The following is a 21,914-nucleotide window of genomic DNA, read 5'->3' as shown; positions in this document are numbered from 1 at the left end:
TACTGTTGAAACTATAGGGAAATCTTGTCCCTACAGTTCATATGAGAAGTCATCTGTAAAGGTATAAATGAGGGATTGCATAAATGAGGGATTGCAGGCTGACCTCTGTATTAGGTAGTGTCCACAATGTAGTTATATGGTATGGTGGAATAAACAGAAGTTACGGCTTCAGCGTACAGTTCAGCATAGAAGACAGCTGTACTGCATGCAGGTTCTCCACAAAGAATTAGTGTCTGTATTGAAGCAAAGGGTATTAAAACAGTAGTTAAAGAAAAAATATTTTTGTGTTAGTTTTCCATGTGCTGCTTCTTCAGCTTCCCAAGTTTGTAGTACTTTTATCATTCCTTATGTTTAATCTCGAAGTTGTAGTTTGTTGTTGGAACTTTTGTTTATAGTGCTGGTTTTTTAACCAGCAAAAGAATATATGTTCTTAATGCAAATTTTACGTTATTCTCAAAATGCGTTGTACCCTAATATGTCATACCAGTTCTTCAAAGATATTTATTGTACTTTATGCAGGGGAACAATGGAATAGGAATATGCTGTTATTTCTAAATATGCATATAACCACCCCTGAATTCCCATTTTGGCCTTGGCTTTTATTAGAGTAAAAATCCGTATCAGTGCACCAGAGTATGTCATGTATTTGAAAAAAGAGATTCCTAAAGAAACGTAGACATTGATATTTCTATTTCACCTCTTTGTAACACTTGAATTCATAGAATTACTTTTTAATGCAAATCTAACAGACTGCTTACTTTATTAATAGTAGATGGGCTTCTCCAAGAACTTGATGAAGTTAGCCTGCTTACTGCTATTACAATATTCGTTATGTCTACCAGTCCAGAAGTTACTACCGTAGAGTGCCTTCAAAAGCGTTGTATTGAGAAGTTTAAAATAACACTTGACTCAAAAGATCCTCTTGTAAGTACTGGTAAAGCGTTAAGCATATTGGTATCATATTAAATTGATTTTAGTTTTTCTGTTCAGTTGTTTCACTTGTCCTGTGTGTTGATTCCACTTAATTCTTTCCTGACTGTATCTGTTGTATTTTGAAACACAATTTGAACAAGTTAGCAAGAACATGTCCAGTAGTGCATTTTATCATTTTTTTATTCTGTATACAGTTCCATATTCTATGGTTTATTTTTTTAATTGCCTCAGAGTCAGAGCTTTGTACATTGGTAAGTACATGGTACAGTTGTGTAGTTTTGCAGCCACGTTCCATTTTATTTGTTCATTTTGTCTTCAACACACAGATACTATTTTTTTGCATAGGAAATACCTCAGCTATGGGTCTTTGGGAGCTGGAGCAAGTACCACTACATAACTTCTACTGTCCCATGAGCATCAGCTCCTGGCCACTGCTGGAGGCAGCATACCGAACTAGATTAATGCTTTGTTCTGGCCTATATAAATATTTTTACGTAGTTGCTTTAGGTTGTAGTGCCACAGTTCATCTGTTACTATTCTTCATCTAAAAAACCAACATATGAGGTGTCGTGGTTTAGCCTCAGACAGCAACAAAGAACCACGTGCCGCTCGCTCGGGCCTTCCTAATACAGGAGGAATAGTAAGAAAAGGCACGACTCTTGGGTTGAGACAAAGGCAGTTTAACAGGACAGCAAAGGGAACAGGCAAACAACAACAACACGGATAGGGGAATATACAAACACTATTACGGAACCGCCGCTCGCCGACCGGCCGGACCCGGGACGCCCCAGCCCGCTTTTAAGAAGCAACTTCCTGCCCCCTCCCCCGGCAGCTCAGGGTGGGCGTGGCTCACATGGCATGGAATACCAGGAAAAATTAACCCTATCCCCACCGGAACCAGGACATGAGGGAAAAAAAATTGTATTTATTATCGTTGCAAATACAAATTGCTTTTCTAGGTTGGGACTTCCTCACTCTGAAAGTAACGTGCATTAGATTTCATGTTTGACTGTGGGAATTCACTGTAAACTGGTTTTCTTGCATCTTCTCTCTATATATTCATGTAGTAACAAAAAATTAAACAAAAGTTATCTTTACTTGAGAAATAGCTGTAAGAAATACTTTTTTATATACAAAACATTTCTAGTATCATAAACATTGGTTTCCACTGATAGGAAGCTGGGGATGCCAAATATGACTGCAAGAAAATGGTAGTATGCGTTTGCAAGTTTTATTCAAGTGTTTAGGCATCTGAGCCTTTCAGAAATTATGTAGGAACTGGACAGTTTCAGTCCTGTTGACTTCCAGTGACATGCAAGCTACTGCACCACTGCAGGCTTTTAAAAATTGTGCCTACAGTTTGACAGAGGTAATGCTTACATTTTAAGCACCTATTTTCAGTCAGCTGTGTTTTTGCAAAGAGGAAGTTTATTTCAAAACAGTACCAAGACATAATTTTCGCACAAAAATAATATTTTTGCCTTAACTCGAAAGTGTAGGAAGATGTAGGACTTGGTGGAAAGAAACAGGAAGCGTGATCTGGTTTCTGTTAATAATTTGATTACAAGTTACAATGCTCCTATAAAGTATTATGCATTAGCAGCCTGCAACCTGATGAATTTTGAATCTGTGAGGCACATTTTTGCCCCTCCCTAAAATTTCATCTGACAAGCTGTGTGTTTTAAAACACCCTGACGTGTATTTTTAAGGATAACACTTCGTAACTGCAAATTTGATTTTCCCTTTAGGTACAGTATAAGTGCTACCAGCTGCTGCACTCCATCTTTCAGCATCCAAACAAAACTGTGTCATATCCTTACATTCATTCTTTAGCCCCATCCATTGTGGGAAAACTGCAGGAAACAGAAAAAGCAAAACCTGAAAATGCTGCTGAACTTCAAGTCATTCAGGAGGGAATAAAGGTGGTTACAGGGCTTACAGCCACTGCTGAGGAAGAGCACCGTAAGTTACTTCCATTACTAGTATCCAAAGCGTTGGACATGCTGAAAGTCGCAATAAGCAACAAATTAAAACGACCACTAGGAATCCAGTCCTGAACGCTAATTGCTAACAAAATTGCAAACAAGAATGTTGGTTCTTTTGATCGTACAGTTCAAATAACATTTGCAGCTTTATAGTTTGCGTTAAATGTTAACTTAGAGAAATACATCGAGTTAGAATTTGAAGCTGTTTTTAAAAAGCGTATGTTTAAGTTGTGTTTTCAATGTTTATAGGTGCTCATTTGGTGGCCTGCCTTCTTCCCATCCTTATTTCCTTTCTTTTGGATGAAAATGCCCTGGTTTCTGCTACAAACTCGGCAAAAAATCTACATGAGTTTGCTTTGCAAAATCTGATGCAGATTGGTCCACAGTACTCATCCGTTTTTAAAAAACTAATGGCTTCCTCTCCAACTATGAAAGCCAGGCTTGAGTCAGCTGTAAAAGGCAATCAAGAAAGCATCAAAGTGAAGACTGCTAAACATGCAAAGAATCCTGGGAAAAGTTCAAGCATTCAGCTAAAGACCAATTTTCTTTAAAGTCTCTTATTGTCAGTTTACGTGCTTTGGTATCAACAGCAAAAAACGTCCCTTTTAATTTCTAATCAGGGTAGGGTCACTATGAGTTGATCTCATGTATTTCAGTTTGCACTGAAGTGTTACAGGAAGTTTTGAAGAGACACCAAATCTCTAGATAACTTTCTGTTAGCCTGAGACTTCTTAAACATCGCTAAACACTGTGAATAAATCTATCAGAGGTCATCTTATTTGTATTTTTTGAATTATTTTGGACTGAAATACCAGAAATGCCCATGCCTGTATTAAAAAAGTATAGTGAACTTTACCATAGATCCATTTAGGAGTAGCCCACACTTAGCCATTAAGTAAAATTAATTTGTTTTAAATCAATGTTTGTCAAAAATAAGTTACCTTTATTGGTTTTTGGATTTAACTGGGACATAAATTTACTTGCAGGTTGCAATCTGTCCTAATTACTAATTTAACATACTGCGTCATTAAGTAAACAGATTAAATATCCTCGTAAGCCTTACAGTAGGTTATATTGATCTCAAAAAATTCAACTCGATAAAGGTAATATTGATAGCTTTAATCCTAATAACTTCTTGAGCTGGCTGAGATTTAACAACTGCTGTTAAATTACAGCTCTCCGATGCTTCTTCACTGAGGACTCCGTAGTGCTTTACAGAGTGGGACTATTATGCATATGTAAGTATTTGCAGGCTTGGTGCCTTGCTGCTTGACGTAGTCTCACTTTTCAGGATGTAAACTTGTGTTAATTTTGTATTACGCTAGCCAGGCGATTGAAGCTTGCATATCTTGTCCGGGATAGGACAGCAATTTTAATATACTGTGCCTCAATTCAGACATCTGCTCTATCTGGATGTATGTTTCCTGATCTTTAAATGATCGGTTATATCTACGTGTAACTCATCTAAATTTATGTATCTCTGCAATGAGAGATGGACATGTTTGAAGTCAGCTTGTCTTGTGTCAAATAAAGTGCAGCGGACTCATAATAAGGAGTATTTAATTAACATTTTTATCAAGGAACATATTTTAATATAGAAAAATAACTATCGAAATTGCAATGGCTATAAAGTATTTTCTACATATAGTGTATTGACTTCTTTCTTAATACCAGTATTATCTAAACCAAATACTATCAAACTGAGGATAGTATTTCCTTCTGGAATCTAATTACTTTAAAAGAAAGAAGGAAAAAAAAAAAAAAGATTTACAGAACTGAGAAACACACTGTGACTCAGGAAAAGTGTGATGTACTGTATTTTATTATAAGTTTTGTATATAAATATAATTGTAAATTGTACATAATTAACCATTTGACCAAAGTTCTAACAATTCATTTTTCTAATTTACATAAATAAAGCTAATTTTCTTCACTTAAGATTTGTCTTAGTCATTTTACCCAATAGCAGAGGAGATCTAAGGACTTCCCTAAGAGAAAGAAAATGTTTGTATGCTGCAACAAGGAAACGAATAAGAAACGTTTGGGCCGAAGGCACCAAGGTCTGTGACTTTACCTTGCTGGTCTTCCTCTGTTCTGTTTAACGCAGTGGGTAAATAAAGGCGATAGACTTCATGACTGCAAATACCTCTTCTGTGCCAAATGCTGGAATGTGTGAACTATGGCAAGATGGTTGAGATGCCTTCCATCTTTCTCTGGAAAACCAGAAGTTCTTTGCTCCACCTCCTTCATGGCAGTCAAATCTGTAGTTCTTGGCTGTGTTGAAAGGGAGTTTCATTAAATTCGGCAGTTACTCATCTTTATCTCATTAGTAATTTTTTTACCTCATTATTTTTCCCTTCATAACGCATTGGGTACATTCCTCTTCATTTATTTTTTTGTTTGTTTTTGTTTTCCCCCACGGCCACTTCTGGAAAATCATTGAGATTCTTTGGGACTTGAAACTTTTAAAAGAAATTGATGTCATGTTTACTATCAAAGTGGCCAAAAATATTGCTGAGAAAGTTAATTGCTACATAGGTATATGCAGCTACTTTTTTTCATTTTCTGTAATGCATAAGAACAGCACTAACCTTTTTTCACTAACATTTTTTAATGTTGATAACACAATCTGATGAAATCTACTTTGCTCAGGAACTTTCAAGAAGCATGCTCGACTTGCAAGAGCACCGAGCAAAGCTGTTAAAAGCCAAAAATTAAAGTTTAGAAGAGCTTAGTCCTGTATTTCTTAGAGGGTCTCATATTGTAGTAGCTCACAATTGAGTCACTGAGAAGTGCAGTAATTGTGTGATTTGACGTTTCTTAGTCAACTCTTGTAGCCACACATGGAAAAGCACCATTTTCAACATATCTGTGTATTCTAAATGCAAAAACAATTCAATTAAGAATTAGCAATGGTTCTCGTTATGACTACTGTGAATTAGGACATGTGTGTGAGCTTAATTTATCCAGATAATCAATTTATCCACATAGTAAAAATACCTCTGCCCTGAGTTGTGCTTTATTACGTACACTTAAAATGACAGTTGGATCATGTTAATAATTTTACTCATTTAAGATTTTATAAATTAATCTTACAGATATAATCTTGTTTCAGTTATAAAAACAGTTTGGCTTTTAGATACCAGATACCTTTGATGCAGTCTTGCTTGTTTACAAGGAACTTGCATAAGCTTATTTTTTCCTGAAGAAATAAGGAAGACCACAGAGCAGTTTTGGTTTTCATTCCACTCTTCTTTTTTAGGCATTGCTTGGCATTCAAGCTGTTATGTTTAGGCAAAAAAAAAAAAAAAAGAGCCAAACATAGATTTAGCCATAAACCAAACTCTCACTTTCACCACTCCCGCTTCCTCTGTCTCCTGCCTCTTTGCTGATTGTTTTTCTTGCCATTTCTCTACAAGCACCAGTAAATTTTCTTCCAGTAAATTGTCTTTGCGATGAAGCCTGTGGCCTGCATGCATGTTTACTTCATATGTTTCCACTGTTTATTTTAAAGAGTTTAATGTTTTTGTGTGACAAAAGGTCCTGCCTTTGCCTAACCATAAGTATCTCTATATAAAGATATAAATACAGGTACATCACCAAATGTAATATTTAAGTACTATGCAAAAATTATTTGCAGACAACTTTCTGTTGACTGCAACAAACCAGAATTAGTCAAAACTGTGCAAAAGCAGCACACATGGGATGTGGTTGTTTTTAGTTAGATACAAGTCTGTAGCTCTCCAGCTGAATAAGCAGCATTTCAAATAGTATTGCCTAGAATAGATCTGAGACTGATCTGGCACGTTCCCAGGTGCAGGAGTCGCCTTCAGCCTGAGAGAAGCATCAGTCCAGTGATGCACGTATCACCATGAAATAACATTACCAAATGCATAGGAAGCAGAGCAGGTTTTTTTATTCATAAAATTCAGTTAATAATTGGAATTTCCAAAGGGATTGCGCCACACCCCCCTCCCCAAGACTGCCATAGCGGTAACAGTGTGAGTCGTCGCAATTGCAGGAGAGATGGAGCGATCTAGGATAGTTTGCCAGTTTATCAGAAGTAATAGTAACACTGCTTAGTAGGGATAGGGCAGCAAATTCAATGGAATTTCAATATATTTTTAATTTGAATTAAGTTGGACGTATCTGTGGCAATAACAACGTATGAGGGGTTGCTGTGACAGTCTCCTCTAAAGCGTCATCCCTAATCTCACTGCTAGGTATGCGTTTTTTGTTTTCAGCTTCCTGAAATGTAACTCTAACTCTATCAGTAGACAGCAAGTCAGAAGCTGTTTCCAAGAAGAGCACGTTGTTTCTTAACCAATACTGGTCTAATAAGTTGCTCCTGTTTTTTTTTTTCCAGTGAAAAACTTGGCCAATGATACTTCAAGCAAGGAAAGAAAGCAAGAGGGAAAAATCCTTAGAACACTAACGCTCTTTGTTCAGTTCTTAAAGAACCATAGAGCAAGGTAGATCGTTCTTCTGCTTCTCTACACTGTGGTGTCAAAAACCACAGGAAGAGTCGCTGCCTTGTGTCTTGAAAGTATCAATTCTTGGCTGGCCCTGATCCGGTGGGCATTCCTAGACATTGCCTTCTGCTCATGAGAAATCTGTGCAGCCTGATGACACGCTGACAAGTAAAGTTGCTCTTAAAATACAGACACGATGAAATACTTGTTGAGTTGCAACCTCTGATCCTTAAAAATAGGCAATAAAGTGAAACTACTTTCACGCAGCCAAGTGTTAAATGAAGTGCTGAGATTTGTCCGTAGCGCTGTCATCTGAGCAGGATTGGAGCTCCTGCTGTAGATGGCATTCCACACAGGACTCCAGTTGAGCTAGCTGAACCCAGGTAGCAAGCAGATCATTTTTACATACACTGGTCAACCTATCTAATGCCAGTGGGCTATAGCTTCAAAGCCAAAAAAAAAAATGAAAAGGCATGTTTGGCCAGACTTTACCTGCCTCTTACCATATTTTTAAATAAGGAATACCGAAAGTTGATTATGTAGGATAAATGAAGCCAGACGCATTTGATGCATTATGTTATCTGCATAAGGAAACACGAAAGATGTCAGTGCAACGCCACCAGCTTCCAAAATGTTGTGTGGTTCTTTTTCTCATTTTGATGGTCAGTTGTAGATATTTTTTTTTAATTTTTTGTCCTAAAATATTCTCTGGATTCTCTGGACAATCAATGGTTTATTACATACAACAATCAAAGGGGAAGTGGCATCTAAATATACCAAAAGCGGGGCTGAAGATTTTATCTGAGAAACAGATCAAAACAAAAGCAGGCTTTCAAAACCTCCTGAAGTAATCTTTGGTAGATTAACACAAATTCACTCACTCTGCAGCCAAATACCAATTTTGCTCTATGGTCCTATCCCCACTTACATGGTCCCGGTCATCTGAAGTGTGGAATTGGATTCCAGAAGGTAGAATGTGGCATCAAATGCCCTTCCTCTGTGCTTGCACTCCAGCTGTTCCATGGCAGCACTCGCAGGAGAAAACAAATTAGGAGGACAAGTAGCAGGCACCACAGAGCCTGCTCTCCGTGTGCATGTTGCTGTGTGTGCCAATTTGTCCAGTTATTGCACTGAAAAATGTATTGTTTATATATGTAAAGAAGTTTGCAGATGAGGAGAGTCTGTTTCTAAAAGTTGCTGGTACAAAGCTATATTTAGTAATGGCAAAGACTGATAAAAGCCTGTTCTAAGCTGCAGCCTTATGAATTGCAATTGTCTGGCCTAAAATTGTATTTTTTAAAAACCAATGTTAATATTCATTTATTAAAATTTATGTGGATTGTCTCACTGCCAATGAAATGCAATATAGAATTGCTGAGATTCCCTGTTGCTACTAGTGGGAATTATTTTTTATTTTTTTTTATTTTAACCTCCTCTGGGGAAGATTTTTATGATAGTATCTTTGTAAGCATTTTTTTTTTTTCTGCCTAGTGCCTCAGTTCTCAGTATCCTGTTCTGCAAGAAAAGGAGAAGGTTTTGTATGAGACACATTTTCAGCGGAAGTACAGGCCTCAGGGATTCTGGAAGCAATTTTGATTTATGTCTAAAAATAGAAATATTATGCAATTTGAAAATATAACCTATCATTATGAAGGCAAATGCTCTTAACCTCAGCTTCTCTTATGTAAGTTTCATGGCAAACACCAAGAGAAAATTGTCACAGACGTACGCGTGCTTTACAGGAAACACAGATACAAGGATACACACACATTCAAGCTGTTGCCACCAAATTTACCTGAAATTCAGTTAGAGGAATAAAAGAACTTGCCTATAGGAAAAAAAATCATGTTTTCTTTTATGCTACTTCATCAACTGTATTTATGAAATGAGCAAGGATGGGATGAAGAGGGATAATAGAAGAGACAATGCAAGTAAATGGTTTTGCACCTCCAATCTGAGTTAACCTTCAGCCTGAGAGAAGCATTAAGTCAAGCGATGCGCATGTCACCATAAAATAAGATTACCAAATGCATAGGAAGCAGAGCAGGTTTTTTATTAATAAAATTCAAGCAATCTTGTGGTTAGCTGTCAGGGAGTGAAGTGACACGGTAATGTGGTCAGGGGGAGGACGGGAGGGTAGATGGGTTTTTTTTAGTCCGTGTTCCTCCTAGTTCCCTTTTGAGGCCAAGAAATTCTGTAAAATGAGAATTCTCAAGCTGGTTGGAGAGAGGTACTTGAGAACGAGCGGTCTTGAGCTGGAGCCACAACCCGTCTGTAGTTCCAGGCACCCTCTAAACCATACAGTAAGTATAGATACATGCGGGCTCTTGGGGCTTAGAGCCTTGCAGCCTCCTGTCCTGGTTTTCCCATATAGCCTTGGAGACATGGCAAAAGGCCATACCCCAGCCCTGTAGGTACAGGGAGGAGAGACAGTCAGTGGGCATGGCGTGAACTACCAAAGTGGTTTTCTCTGTCTGAGGGCAGCTGAACCTGGGGAAGCTACAAATGAATACCTTTGTTTTTTCCAAGTAGGGAATTTCCTACCTTTCTAGTACGTTTCTTTAAGTACCTGCTGGCACAGGCGCCTGTTCTGGGATCCCACTGGACCATGCAGGTACCACCGCTCAGGAACACGAAGTTGTGTGTACGCGTGTTCCTCAGTGACTGCCGGTGCTGAGACTGGTGGTAGTCGAATGCAACCAGACTTTGTGGATAAATCCAAACGACACATAGAAGTGAGCTCTCTTCACATCGGTCTGCGCCATAATGAAAGCATGGCTTGATGTTCTTCAGAGCAGCAGTTGCTGAAGCCTGTCATTGCACGCGGATTTATCGGTGGTGTCCTGCTCAGCTCTGTGCGCTTGCAGCAACATTCAGAACCATGAACTGCAATGACGTAGGATAAGCAGCAGTCGTTTGTAGAGACTCCTAGAGCTTTTCTGGCCAAGACAGAAGAGGAGAAAGGCTTGGATGTACTGGCTATAGAGCAGAGAGACCACGGAAGCAGATTTGGAAGGCGAGGCAACTACTGCAAAGCTTCCGTGAGCAGGAAAAGGGAAGAGGGAGCAGGGACTTCCCTGGTTTCTCAAGCTTGAAGTGACCACCATGGCCGCAGCACCTCAGCATGTGACAGACACCTTTCTGTCATTAGGAGCGAATTTTTTCCATTATATGAAACTTGCCAAAAACTTCCAATGGCTTTGATACGTTAATGAGAGGAGACATCGCAGCTCATGAAGTACCAGCTACTGCCTGTGGACACCGGCTGTTCCAGGCTGCCGTACATCTTGGCTGCATCAGCTTTCTGCAGTGGTCAGGCTATGGTGGTCAGGATTCAGAACTGTATTCTTCATTGGCTTGTTTTGGACATTAAGTAAAGGAACAGCTTTCAGTGCCGTAATTTTCCCTTTCAGGAGGTAATGAATATATCAACTGTCAGGGATTCTCTCCTGACTCTCTACGTTTGTGAAGCCGTACCTAGCCTACACAGGATGCCCCCAAAACAACTGGATCTTTTTTACTTGTGTATTTCTAGTAAGTGCGAGCGCTGAGGCAGACAAGCAAGTATTTAAAATCCAGTTCCTGTTCACGCTAATATCCCGGAACTATGTGCGACTCGCTGTTAGAGATCTTTTCTGGTTGCCTTCCTTACGTTCCAGTAGCCAACACCCAGCCATGACTTGCCGAGTGACTTCTGCTGGGTACGAGTGCTAGAGGGCAAAATGCTCCAGACAGTGAAGGCAGAGAGATTGCTGTGGAGATGGGGCAGGCCAGAGGGAAAAGCAGCAGGAAAGGAGCAAATGCAAGGGCTGCAGAGGAAGCAGCAACATTCTTGAGGGATTATTTTTCAAATCAAACAAACGCTGGATTGGGATTGAAAAAAAGGATTAGGACGGAACAGAGAGGAAGGAAGGGGGAAGCAGAACAAGAGCCATGCGCATGGGTAGTAAGAGGAGGAAGAGGAAATAATAATTAAATGAGTGACCTGATTGCCTCGTTCCTTCAGCCTTCCTCAAACAGCCTGTGTGAGATACGGTAGCTTAAGAGTTGACTGGGATCCTAGGAAATAGGATCTGATTACTCTGATTTGTAAAGTTCACGCAATTTTGTGATACATTATCTTTGCTTGTTCTGTTTCGTACTCCCATTATTTATCATCAGGAAAAAAAAGGGACTGCCCACCATCCGTGTAAATCAAAGCAAAACACTTTGTACTAGCAGCACAGGATGAGACAAGTTAATGACGTTACTATAAAAAGTAATGCAAAGTTTACTTGCGTGCGATACCAGGAATCTACACCTGCTGAAATATGCAAAGCAGCCACGACTGGATCCCGTTCTGCACGGTCTCTAAGTAAACCGTGAAAATGGCCGCTGCAATGACAGGAACTTCATCAGAAAACAGTTTGTTCCACACACAAAAAAGAAAATTATTAAATAGTATGCAAAGTAAGAAGTTTGAAATGATGTAATTTGTCAACTGCCACAGCGGACACGCGCTCCAGCTTCCGTGGCCTTTTCAGCACTGGTTCCAGCACACGTGCGTGCACGCTTTGTATGTTTCACTAAAAGATTTTGAAATTACTTCTAAGGAGTTAACTTGAATTGCAAAATGCTCACCGCTGTTCTTAGATTAGGATATTTGACCTAAACTGGCGGGTGGTCTTTGGAAATAAAGAGCGTTCCTTGGAGGGCGTTGAGAAGCCAGGAAGAACGGAGGGAGGGAGAGCTGTGCGGCGTTTGTCACTGTTCAGTGGCAGAGGAGTTTTTCTGGGGCAGGCGAATGGACTGGAGTGGCTTACTGGTTCCCGGTTATTGTGATCCCAGGGAACTGCCAACTGCCTGTCACTGCTGGCAACGGCTCAGCTCCTTAAGGGCAGGGAAGACAGGGTAAATATCCTCAGCCTTTAATTATAGCTTGTTCTTACTTCCCAGTTCCGAAGAAATGCAAGCTGCTGATAACACAGTCTGCACAAAGCAGGGCCTAAGAAGGGAACTGATTTTCAAAAGCACAAATAAATGTCCTTGTCGTCCTTTTGGGGAGAGAGGGGAAATGGAAACAAATCGTGGAGGTGCCAGTGAAAACATTCTGTGAAGACTGAATATTGCTGTGCCCTTGTTTGTCCCACCCCTATCCCAACCGCACCTGAGAGGGGCCAATTATTTGCAAAGTGACGGCTTTATAGACGTATATTGAGGCCACATGGACTATTCTCATGCAAATAAGATACTGGTTGCGCAGGTTATCTGGTTAATTAAGTCTTAATAGTTGCTCGGTAGCAAATGCTCTCTAGAAATCAAAGCCTCTGAACTCATTCACAGCTACACCGATGCCCCAATGCCGACGAAATGACCTTGATAACAGAGTTGTTCCACTACAGAATGATGATTATGAAGTGGTTGAGCTTTGAAATTTTTCCCATTTACAAATCCAAGATTCTGAGCTGACCTACAGTTCAGTCACCGTTGACTCCTATTCTACTCGCGAGATCACTAGAACTGGTGAATAAATTCTCAGTAGTTAACATTGTAACAAGGGAGACAATATTCCAAAAACAAAATCGTCACTGGGAACCCCCAAAAATTAAATAACAATTTGACAACGTTACTTGTCAATATGAGAGATTTGACTGTTTATCACTACATGGTAACGTGTTTGCGTAAGCTAAGTGTAGGGAAGCTTTTTTCCCTAGATCGTTCTTGGTCTAAAATCACACTACTCCACTTCTTGTTCAAAACAGATTAGAATCAAAAAGACAGACGGGATACCTTCATGAAAGGGTGGTAATGAGATTAATTTCATCTTTTGACATTTTCTCAAGTGTTTGTCATATCTCATCAGTCACTGATACTCTTTGGTTTTCAAGCTGAAGTTTGTGGAGCTGGTTTCAGTATGAAAACAGACAATGTGTTATTGAATTTTTTTTCATGGAAGTCCACCACTTATTGCTCTCTTCAGACATCTTCTGGTCTGATCTGAACTTTGCCAAGAGGCTGAGCATAAGGTTATCCTACAAAGACCTTTCTGATCCAATGGCTCTGAAAGCTGAAAGCGACAGCCTGAGAACTAATTAAATAAAATCCAAACATTTTGGTAGCGAAACCTTGTTTTAAAATACTGGAAGTTCCTGGAATTTCAAGTTACTTTGCATGTAAACCTTAGTCTGGAGTGAAAATGGGAGAAAGGGAGTAAAAAAGATTGGACAGACTGCAAAGGAAAATTTTGAACTTACTGCCAATTGGATTTGGACATGGCATCGTTTCTGGGAAGAAAACAAAAGTATCAGAGGGGGCTAATTTTCACAAATGTTATATCATTGCTATTTAAATGGTTTAGGGTTTTTTTGGAGAAGTGTTTGCAGCGGCTATCAGGTAGCCCTGCCCGAGGCCTGAAGGTCCTGCACGGACCCACGGAGCCATTTTCCTGCTGGGAGAGGTGGGGGAGCAGACGCTGGTGGGTTTGGTGGCAGAGGAAAGAAGCCTTGTGCTTAGGTGTGCCGGTGAGATGGAGGGTTGCTGTGCTGCTCCTGGCTTCCGCCGATCAGCCCTGCCTGATCTTAATAAAAGAAGTTTACACGTAGGATGCGTCTGTCATTTGAAAGATGATTTGGGAGAGGCTTGTTGGAAGGATGGAAAACCCAACGAACTATTTTCTCCATGTAAATTACAATTTTGGAGAAGAACTATTTAAGGCACTGCAGTGGCCAAAATATGTTTCCTTAAAAGTCTTTTAAACTGCTGTGAAAACTCTGCACCAAAAAGAGAACTGTTGTTAGTGGTGTCACGAATGTGCAAGGAGAATGGGAAGCTCTTTCAAGGGAGTGGTGGGGCAGGTGTTGCTGCCGTCCCAGAAATGCTCTGCATCTGACGTGAAAGGGCCTGAGGAAAAAAGAGGCGTTTTATCAGGCAGGACTGGTCTTAAGAATGGCTGTGCCAAATAGCTCTACTAATAGAGGTTGCCTGAAAGGAAACCCAGCAGCATCACTGTGAAGTGATAATGAAAGTATCACTTTTCTTTACATAATTTCTGCTAATAAAATTAATTCAAATATTTAATTTCACTTGCCAGTCTTACCTATAACTACGTCTAAGGCCATCAGGCAAGAGAATCCTCAATGCCCTTCTCTAATGCAACTACGTATTTCAAGATCGGTAGTCCAAGATATACTAGTTTTGCATGATTTTATAGTCTGCCGTTCTGTGTTTTTATAAATCACAACTCGTACTGGCAGGACCGTTTTGAATATTAGTTATTAGGTTTGCTTTCAGTCCTCATCTGTGATTTGTGCGTACTCTGACAGCGTAAAGCATCAAGCACCACGGAGCTAAGCCAGGAAGTGCTGGCTCCTGCCCGTTGCAAAAAGCTGCTTAAATTTGCTACAGAGGCGGGGCGGGGAATGAAACAAACCTGGGGCGGACACAGAGTCAGCACCACCTTATATAGAAAATTCAGCCATATTAAGGACGTACTAGCTTAGGGTGCCAATTTCTTTGAAAGAAAAATGCGTACTGTACCTCATGGTACATGTCATTAAAAGCGACGAATGCAGATGTGTTGTAAAGGTGATGGTGTTTTCAAACTCTCTTGATTTGGAATGTCCCTGCAAATAATCAACTATGATTTACAAGTTGGTAGAGTTGATAAGAGTTGATAACTACACAAACTCTCTTTAGATTCCCAGTTCTGCTGCACAACTAAAGCAGCCCCACGGGGTGTCTAAACCTGCTGTGTCGGAGCAAACCATCCTACAACGGGTACGGGTTAATACTGGAAGACATTTAGCTTATAGGGCAGACAAAGTTGTGTGTCACTTTACAGCTAAGAAAGTTCTGATGCTTGCATCTTCTAACCGTTTTAGGAGACGTCAGGGTATCAGTCCCAAGATCCTGTTTCCTGCTATAATTGTTAATCAAATTAAAGAAGAAAAGCAGATGGGGCTACAATCTTGAAGTCTTTCATGATCTTTATTATTTAAAACAGGATATCCTGTTGCTGCAGCATAGTTCTTGCTAAAGTATACATGAGGTGCCTGGCCCTGAACACAGAAGTCTCATCTTTCTTGCCTAACGCCATGGGAGGAACTCTGAATTTCACATGTGCTTTTGGGCTAATTTCTGCCCCCAGTTACATGCACAAACACCTATTGATTTCACCCTGAATTTCATACATTGGTGGGGTACAATGTTGTGATGGAAGGCACAGTTTACCTCTAAATGTCTTAAGCCTGTTTCCTGAGATTACCTGTTTGAGATCACTTGCAAGTATATCTGCATATGACTTCTGTGGCCAGTAATCAGTTGTTTTTCTCAAAACGTTGCTTATTACTTTCCCATCGAATTACTAGTAATGCTAAATGTTGGGCAACCCTACGAGGCAGAGGTACCAGCCGTGCCTGTGAGACGGGACTGGATTCCGGCTTTGATTTGTTATCTACATTTCCCAATAGGGAAAGAAGCTCTGAGTTGGTGTGACTCTGGGAAAGCCAGCTCCCTTCTAGCTGTGCTCCCTTTCTTTCCAGCACCGGGACAGAATCCTTCCTTCTGGGTCCATCTTCCTTGTCCCAGTGGGTCACCCCTGGGCCAGGAGATGCCAGCTAGCTTGCAGTCGTGATCCATATGGAGTGCAGACGCAGAACAGCTTCTGGTTTCCTCTTGGCTTTCTCTGCACAAGGAAAAGAGCTCAATATAGCTGGGAGACCGTTAACGTGCAGAAATAGGGGTATGGGAGTTCAGAGTCAAACTACCAAGCAGCTGATCAGTATGGACTATGCTACTCTGATCTGCTTTGTAGCCTTTGTCTGAAATGTCTATTTACTATAAACTCTGGGGTAGAGATGTCTTTTATCACACAGGTAAAGCCAGGCCTGAATCTCAGTTGGGGCCTTTCAATATTTCAGTATTAAGAATTCCTACCAATGACACTGATCCTCCACTATGAAATACTTGGGAATTGCTGTGGTAAGATTCAGCAGCCCCAGGCTATTCCTTCTCTCTCCTCAGGGTCAGAGCAGAGACTGGGACATAGACTAACCGTTGTAGTCAAGGAGCTGTAATTACGTACAAACACAGTTGTACGTGAAATGTTACTGCAAAAATGACACAGACAAATATTTCTACCACCAGTAACTGCTGACATCACCAGTGCGGGACACCACTTACTATGAGAACACACTGTAAGCAGGTAACATTTCTCCATCAAAATGACTCTGTTCGACGCTCCCTAAAAATTAGCCTGCAAGAGGCAATCTCAATGCTACTTCTCATTGAAATACAAGCAGAAAGTCTTTAAATCTGCAACTCGCTGCTCCTTAAATGAACAGTTGAGATCTGCCACTGGATCTGTTGACCTTAATTCTACAGAAGGGAATTGGGTGCCGGATTCAAGAGTTACTGTATGACACGGACTCGAGTGGATTAATCTTTTGTTGGAGACAGACTAGAAGCAAAATGTCTAATTCCAGTGCTTCAGAATCTGGGTCTCACCTTAAAAAGTAAAGCCAGCTAAGAAGCCGGTACAAAACTTTGTATTTCTGGAGACTCAGTTGAGCTAAACTCTTATAACAGGTGCTAGTATTTGAGCCAAATTGCCTGCTGGCCCAAACTGGCGAGGCCTTATTGGCTTCAGCAGGACGGCATTTCTTTACAAAGATAATTTGGCCTGCTGATTTTAAGGCTGGCACTGTATGAAAAAACTGGGTAGAGTACATTCTTGCTTTGATGCAGGCTCAGACACACAATACTTAGTCATTTTAATAAGTCACCTGTGTCCACTGAGATCAGTGTTTACAGAGACATTTATACAGACAGCAAACCCCCAACAAGCTAATGTTTTGCAGTATGAAAATATAACTCTATAACACAGAACCAACAGCAAAAGAATGTACAATATGCTCGCGTAACAAAATAATGCCGGTATCTTACCGTAAGATCAATGCAAACAGGACACGGATATTAAAAGCTTAATTGCAGCAACTTGGGCTGGAATTAGATCGCAACTACGTCACGGGTAGCCTCGTTTTATAAGGTATTGATACCCAGTACACAAGAGCTGAAATACAAAATCCTGTGCAGTAGTTGGAGTAATTCGTGACCTGTTCCATGGAAATCCGGCATAAGTCAAAGGGTGTCCAAAAGGTAAAATGAAGGGTAAAACAACAACAAAAATGGGCATGAATCACTTATCCTGTGCGGCTCTGTCACTCATCATGTGGATCTCTGAACGCCTGTGGAGTTAAAAAACAGGTGATGGAACTTTTCAAAAACAGGTCAATAACCACGCATTATACGCCTTAAGAAGTAAGTATACCTATCATTTTCCTTACGTTTGTGTTAAATAGTTAACTGAAAGCTCTTAGGCAAATAATTTGAAATTTATACCGATTTTATCTCGTGGCCGCTTATTATCCTACAAACATGCAGCTCTGCCACAAAGCTCTCTACTACCAGATCAAAACAATTTTCTTTAATTGCTCTGGGTCACGGTTTGAAATGTAGTGAGCAAGGGTAATGTTTTGAGCCTTCATCACTGTATGTCCACTTGTTTTCTTCTGCCAGAGGTGCTGTTTAATCCAACACAGCCTAGTATAAGCATATTTGAGACGTATGAGTCACAAATGTCTCAAAACCTGCATCTCCTAAGATATTTTCTAAACAGGAATGTATTAATTTGGTTTTAATCTCCTGGGAAGGGTTTTTCATCCTTTTCCTTACATTCAACAGAATGAATGAGGGCTCTAAGTGAGCTTTGGGTGTTATTTTTGCTCTTTTTAAAAATAAAAATATTCCTGTTAAGGAAGTTCAAAAAAGGTAGAGTAGCAAAAGAAAAACCAAAGTTAAGAAAATGGGAGAAATCCCCTCGGCATCATTTACTGCATTCACTAGCAATGGGCAAAGAATGAAAATCAACCCTGTTGAAATTAAAAGTCCTTTGTCTCTCTTTGCAAAACCATTTTCCCATTTTCAGCCAGTTCTATTTAATGCAGTTTGTAGCCTGGGAATAAGTCCAAAGTTTACAGTGAAGGACAAATGCCAATACATGCACAATGTGATCTTCATTTATTAATAAAAACTAATAATCAACCTGTAACATATTCCTTAAGGGATGTGTATTCTTTCCTTGCAGGAATATAGACTTGAGGATCTGCAGAAACCTCGTTTCATCTCACTGCTACAATTCTAAATAAAGTCATTTCGTCACTTCTGACAAGGGTTTAAGTTGTTTGAATGCCACCTTTCCTACAGACCAAACAATCCAAGACTTAATTGAGCTTGCAGAGCGCACAGGTTATCTCTCTGAATGAACAAACCGTTAGTGAAACACAGGACTTCCGAATTTTCCCTACGAGCCACCAGTGGGGCAAGAAACTGGTGCCCTGTTTCATTAGTAAATGATTTTTTCTAGTCTGTCTCAGGTGCCCTAGGACAGTGCTAGCATTGAACTTGGCCATGCTCCACCATAATATTCTGTTGATTTTTCCTGGTTTGAATGAAGGATGTAGCTCTTTCCAGTTAGCAACTAATCCAGAAATTCAGGTTTTAGGAGCTTGAGACTGTTTCTTCTTTTTTGCATGTCAAGACATTCAACAGTGGCGAATAGGGCATAATTTCATTACAAGAATAGTAAAAGGCATTAGTAAGCTTTCAAGTCTGTAAAAATCACACTCTTTCCAATGAAACTTTAAGTAGCTGGGGTTTTTTAATCCCAGAATATAGAAGAACCATTTGGTTATTAAGACACTTTCTTATTGTAAGTCTTCTCATCAGCATAGGCCATTGAAATTAATTTATAATACTTCATTGAAATGTTGGGAGCCACATCAGATGCTTGTCAGGGTTACATGTATTTTACTCCCATAAGAAGGGAGTAAAACTAGGAGGAACAAATCCCAAATCTTGATGAAATCTCCTGATGCAGAAAGTTATAACCCAGTCTGTGCCGCTAAAACCAGCAAGAAATACTGTGATCTGAGTAACTGATCTTCCCACTTGTCTCGGATTGAGATTTATTGCCGTTGCCTATGTTAGCTGGTGGACGAGGTACAGCTAAGAGCCTGAAATAGGTAAGTGTTGCCTAATTTCTGCCTTGCTTTCCCTTTGGCAGTCAGAGGTGGAAGGGACATGAGCGAGGGCAGGCTGCGATGACGGGTTACTTTCTATTTTATGTCCAAATAGCTGAAGGTAAACTGAGGTAAAAGGAGTTAAGTGATATAAAGTGTCCCTACGTCTCACTCCCCAGCCTGGAGCACCAAAAAAGTAAACTTATACTTTAAAAACAAAACCCCAAAAACCCACATAGGTGAGTTTACTTTGGAAAAAGCACTATACTGTATATGATTTTATAGATATGATATATGTATATAATGTCTGTGCACAGTAGTTTCAGAAAGAAGAAAAGGTAAACCCCGAGTATTCGCAGTGTTCTGAAAACCATGCCCTTCTGTCCACCTCCACGTCCATGCACTCAGCTCCGAGGACCAGAACCTTGCAGGAAGCTGAGGCTCTCCTGAGGAGGAGTCCGACACGCAGCGCAGTGACTCAGCCCTGTGCCTCCACAAACACCGGCCGCCCGCCAGCACACCACTCGCGCATTCATCGCGTCAACCTTAGTCATGCCCTCGCCACATCAACGCCTGCAGTTGCGACACCGGGACTCCCCGAGAGGCCACCTCTCCCCCCCGCGCCTGCTACAGCCGATGGCCCGAGGCCACGTGTGGCGGGCACGGAGCTGTGCCGCGATTGCCAGGGCTGTGGCAACTGGCACCGGCTTTTGGACAGTCAAGAGGCTGGCACCGGGTTTGCGCTCCCTGGGCTCGTGCAACAGTGAAGGGGCTAAGAAGAGCCCACGACAACACAGGAGGATTTAAATAAAATAAAACTTAAATAAAAAAAAAAGTTTTCTGGAAGGAAATATTTTTAACAATATGCTTAAACAGCCAAATTCTGTAAAACTAAACTTTGCTTGATGCAGCACGGAAGTTCCTGTCCTTGGTAATATCTGAGCTCCTTGCTTTGGAATGTGTAGTCAACATTTATGAAATTTTTCTTTAAAAGTATAACACTCATCAAGAAAATGAAATGTGTATGGAATTACTCATATACTGGGGGAGTAGGAACTTTTGGCGTTCTCTACTACATTATTGTGAGGGTGGCAGAGAAAAACAGTGTTAAAGCAAAAGGATAAATAATCCATAAATATCCTAACTGTTTTATTTGGCTGGGCACAAGACTGGCCTTTAGCATAAACAACTGAATTAAATTTGTGGAGGTGTTCAGGGTCTGTTTATGTCACCCTCTGATCTATTTACTCTAGAGGAGTGATATTTTTGGAAACATCAACTTGGCACATATACAGAGGCAGGCAGTACGGCTAACAAAAACATCCATTATACTAGGTTCTAGCTTCCATATCAATTAAAAATACACAGAGGAATCTGAGACTTCTTGCTTTGTTTGAATTGTAGGTGTATTTCAGTGTGATTTTGGGCTAGAGTTTTGTATTTTCTCTAACAAGAGCCTGATCATTCCTATCTGAAGCTTACAATCCTTACTATCACACTGCGACATCAACAGTACCCGTGACAGATTTTTCCTTCTACTATCAGCTAAACCCCTATAGCCTAAAATTCACTGGCCTGAATATAATATAAAGGCAGCAATAAACATCATTTCCCTTTGACCTGTAAGTGAAGAAACATTTGGGGTTTTTTTCTGTCATGAGAAGATTTTGCAAAATTCTAGCCAGACATAAATCCTTTTCAAACAGAACCAAACCCTTTTGAGAACACCTGCAATGTCATCTTTCGGAGTAGCCGTCTCAAGTGGGGTGTCCTTCGTAACATATCTGAGAAGCTCTCTGCATCCGCAGCCCTCCAATCCCCTTGCTACCCTCCATGGCACTTTTCTTTGTGGTCCGTATGTCCCCAACATAATATTATGCCATTAATTGCATTGATGTTTTCTCCTTTAAAGCCAAGTTTTAATTTTCAGGTAAATACACAGCAAAAATGCTGGCATTGGTCAATATCATGCTCTACAAAGGTCAATTCACGTTGACCCTACGTGACCTAATTTCCAAAAGCATCCTCAGTCACTTACATGTGTGCGAGTGACTACGCTCAAGCGTAGTCATAAAGAGGAATTCTGTTTTATAGCATTATTTAAGTCCTAATATAGTAACATGCCTCAGCAACTCACAGTTCCATAAATGCTAAGACATTTCTGAGTCCAGCATTACTATCTTGTTTTTTTATAAAGGAGGAAACAAGAGACATGCAGTGATTAAGGGATGAGGCCAAGGTCATACACGAAGTGCGTGTCAGCTGGTGTTAGAATTTAGGTCATTTTCTAACTGAATGAATAATATGCATATTGTACAAGTACGGGGAACTGTAGTTGGTTTTGCAGGTTTCATACAAGGCTCAGCGCCATTTTCTTCAAAACTATGACAGTCAACCTCCATCACTTGTCACTGCAGCACACGGCACTACTTGTCTTCCCCGTCCGGCTGCACTAATTCACGGCAAGA

General features: G+C 40.4%; 1 protein-coding gene across 7 annotated transcripts in view; it reads left to right on the top strand.

Annotated features, from left to right (window-relative positions):
• Positions 1-4,856, top strand: part of HEATR5A (HEAT repeat containing 5A) — a 70,419-nt gene extending 65,563 nt beyond the window's left edge. For 5 of the 7 annotated variants that reach the window (XM_074585093.1, XM_074585094.1, XM_074585090.1 and 2 more), the window contains 3 exons: positions 770-924; positions 2,682-2,895; positions 3,168-4,856. In XM_074585093.1, coding sequence (XP_074441194.1) covers positions 770-924; positions 2,682-2,895; positions 3,168-3,469 — 671 coding nt within the window. In that variant the 3' untranslated portion in view covers positions 3,470-4,856. The remainder of the gene's footprint in view (positions 1-769; positions 925-2,681; positions 2,896-3,167) is intronic. The other 2 variants (XM_074585092.1, XM_074585097.1) reach the window with 2 other exon arrangements.
• The last annotated feature ends 17,058 nt before the right edge of the window (positions 4,857-21,914 follow it).

This window comes from Larus michahellis, chromosome 4 (assembly GCF_964199755.1).
Source record: "Larus michahellis chromosome 4, bLarMic1.1, whole genome shotgun sequence".
In the NCBI taxonomy this organism is placed as follows: domain Eukaryota; kingdom Metazoa; phylum Chordata; class Aves; order Charadriiformes; family Laridae; genus Larus; species Larus michahellis.
This window is presented reverse-complemented; position numbering and strand designations above follow the sequence as displayed.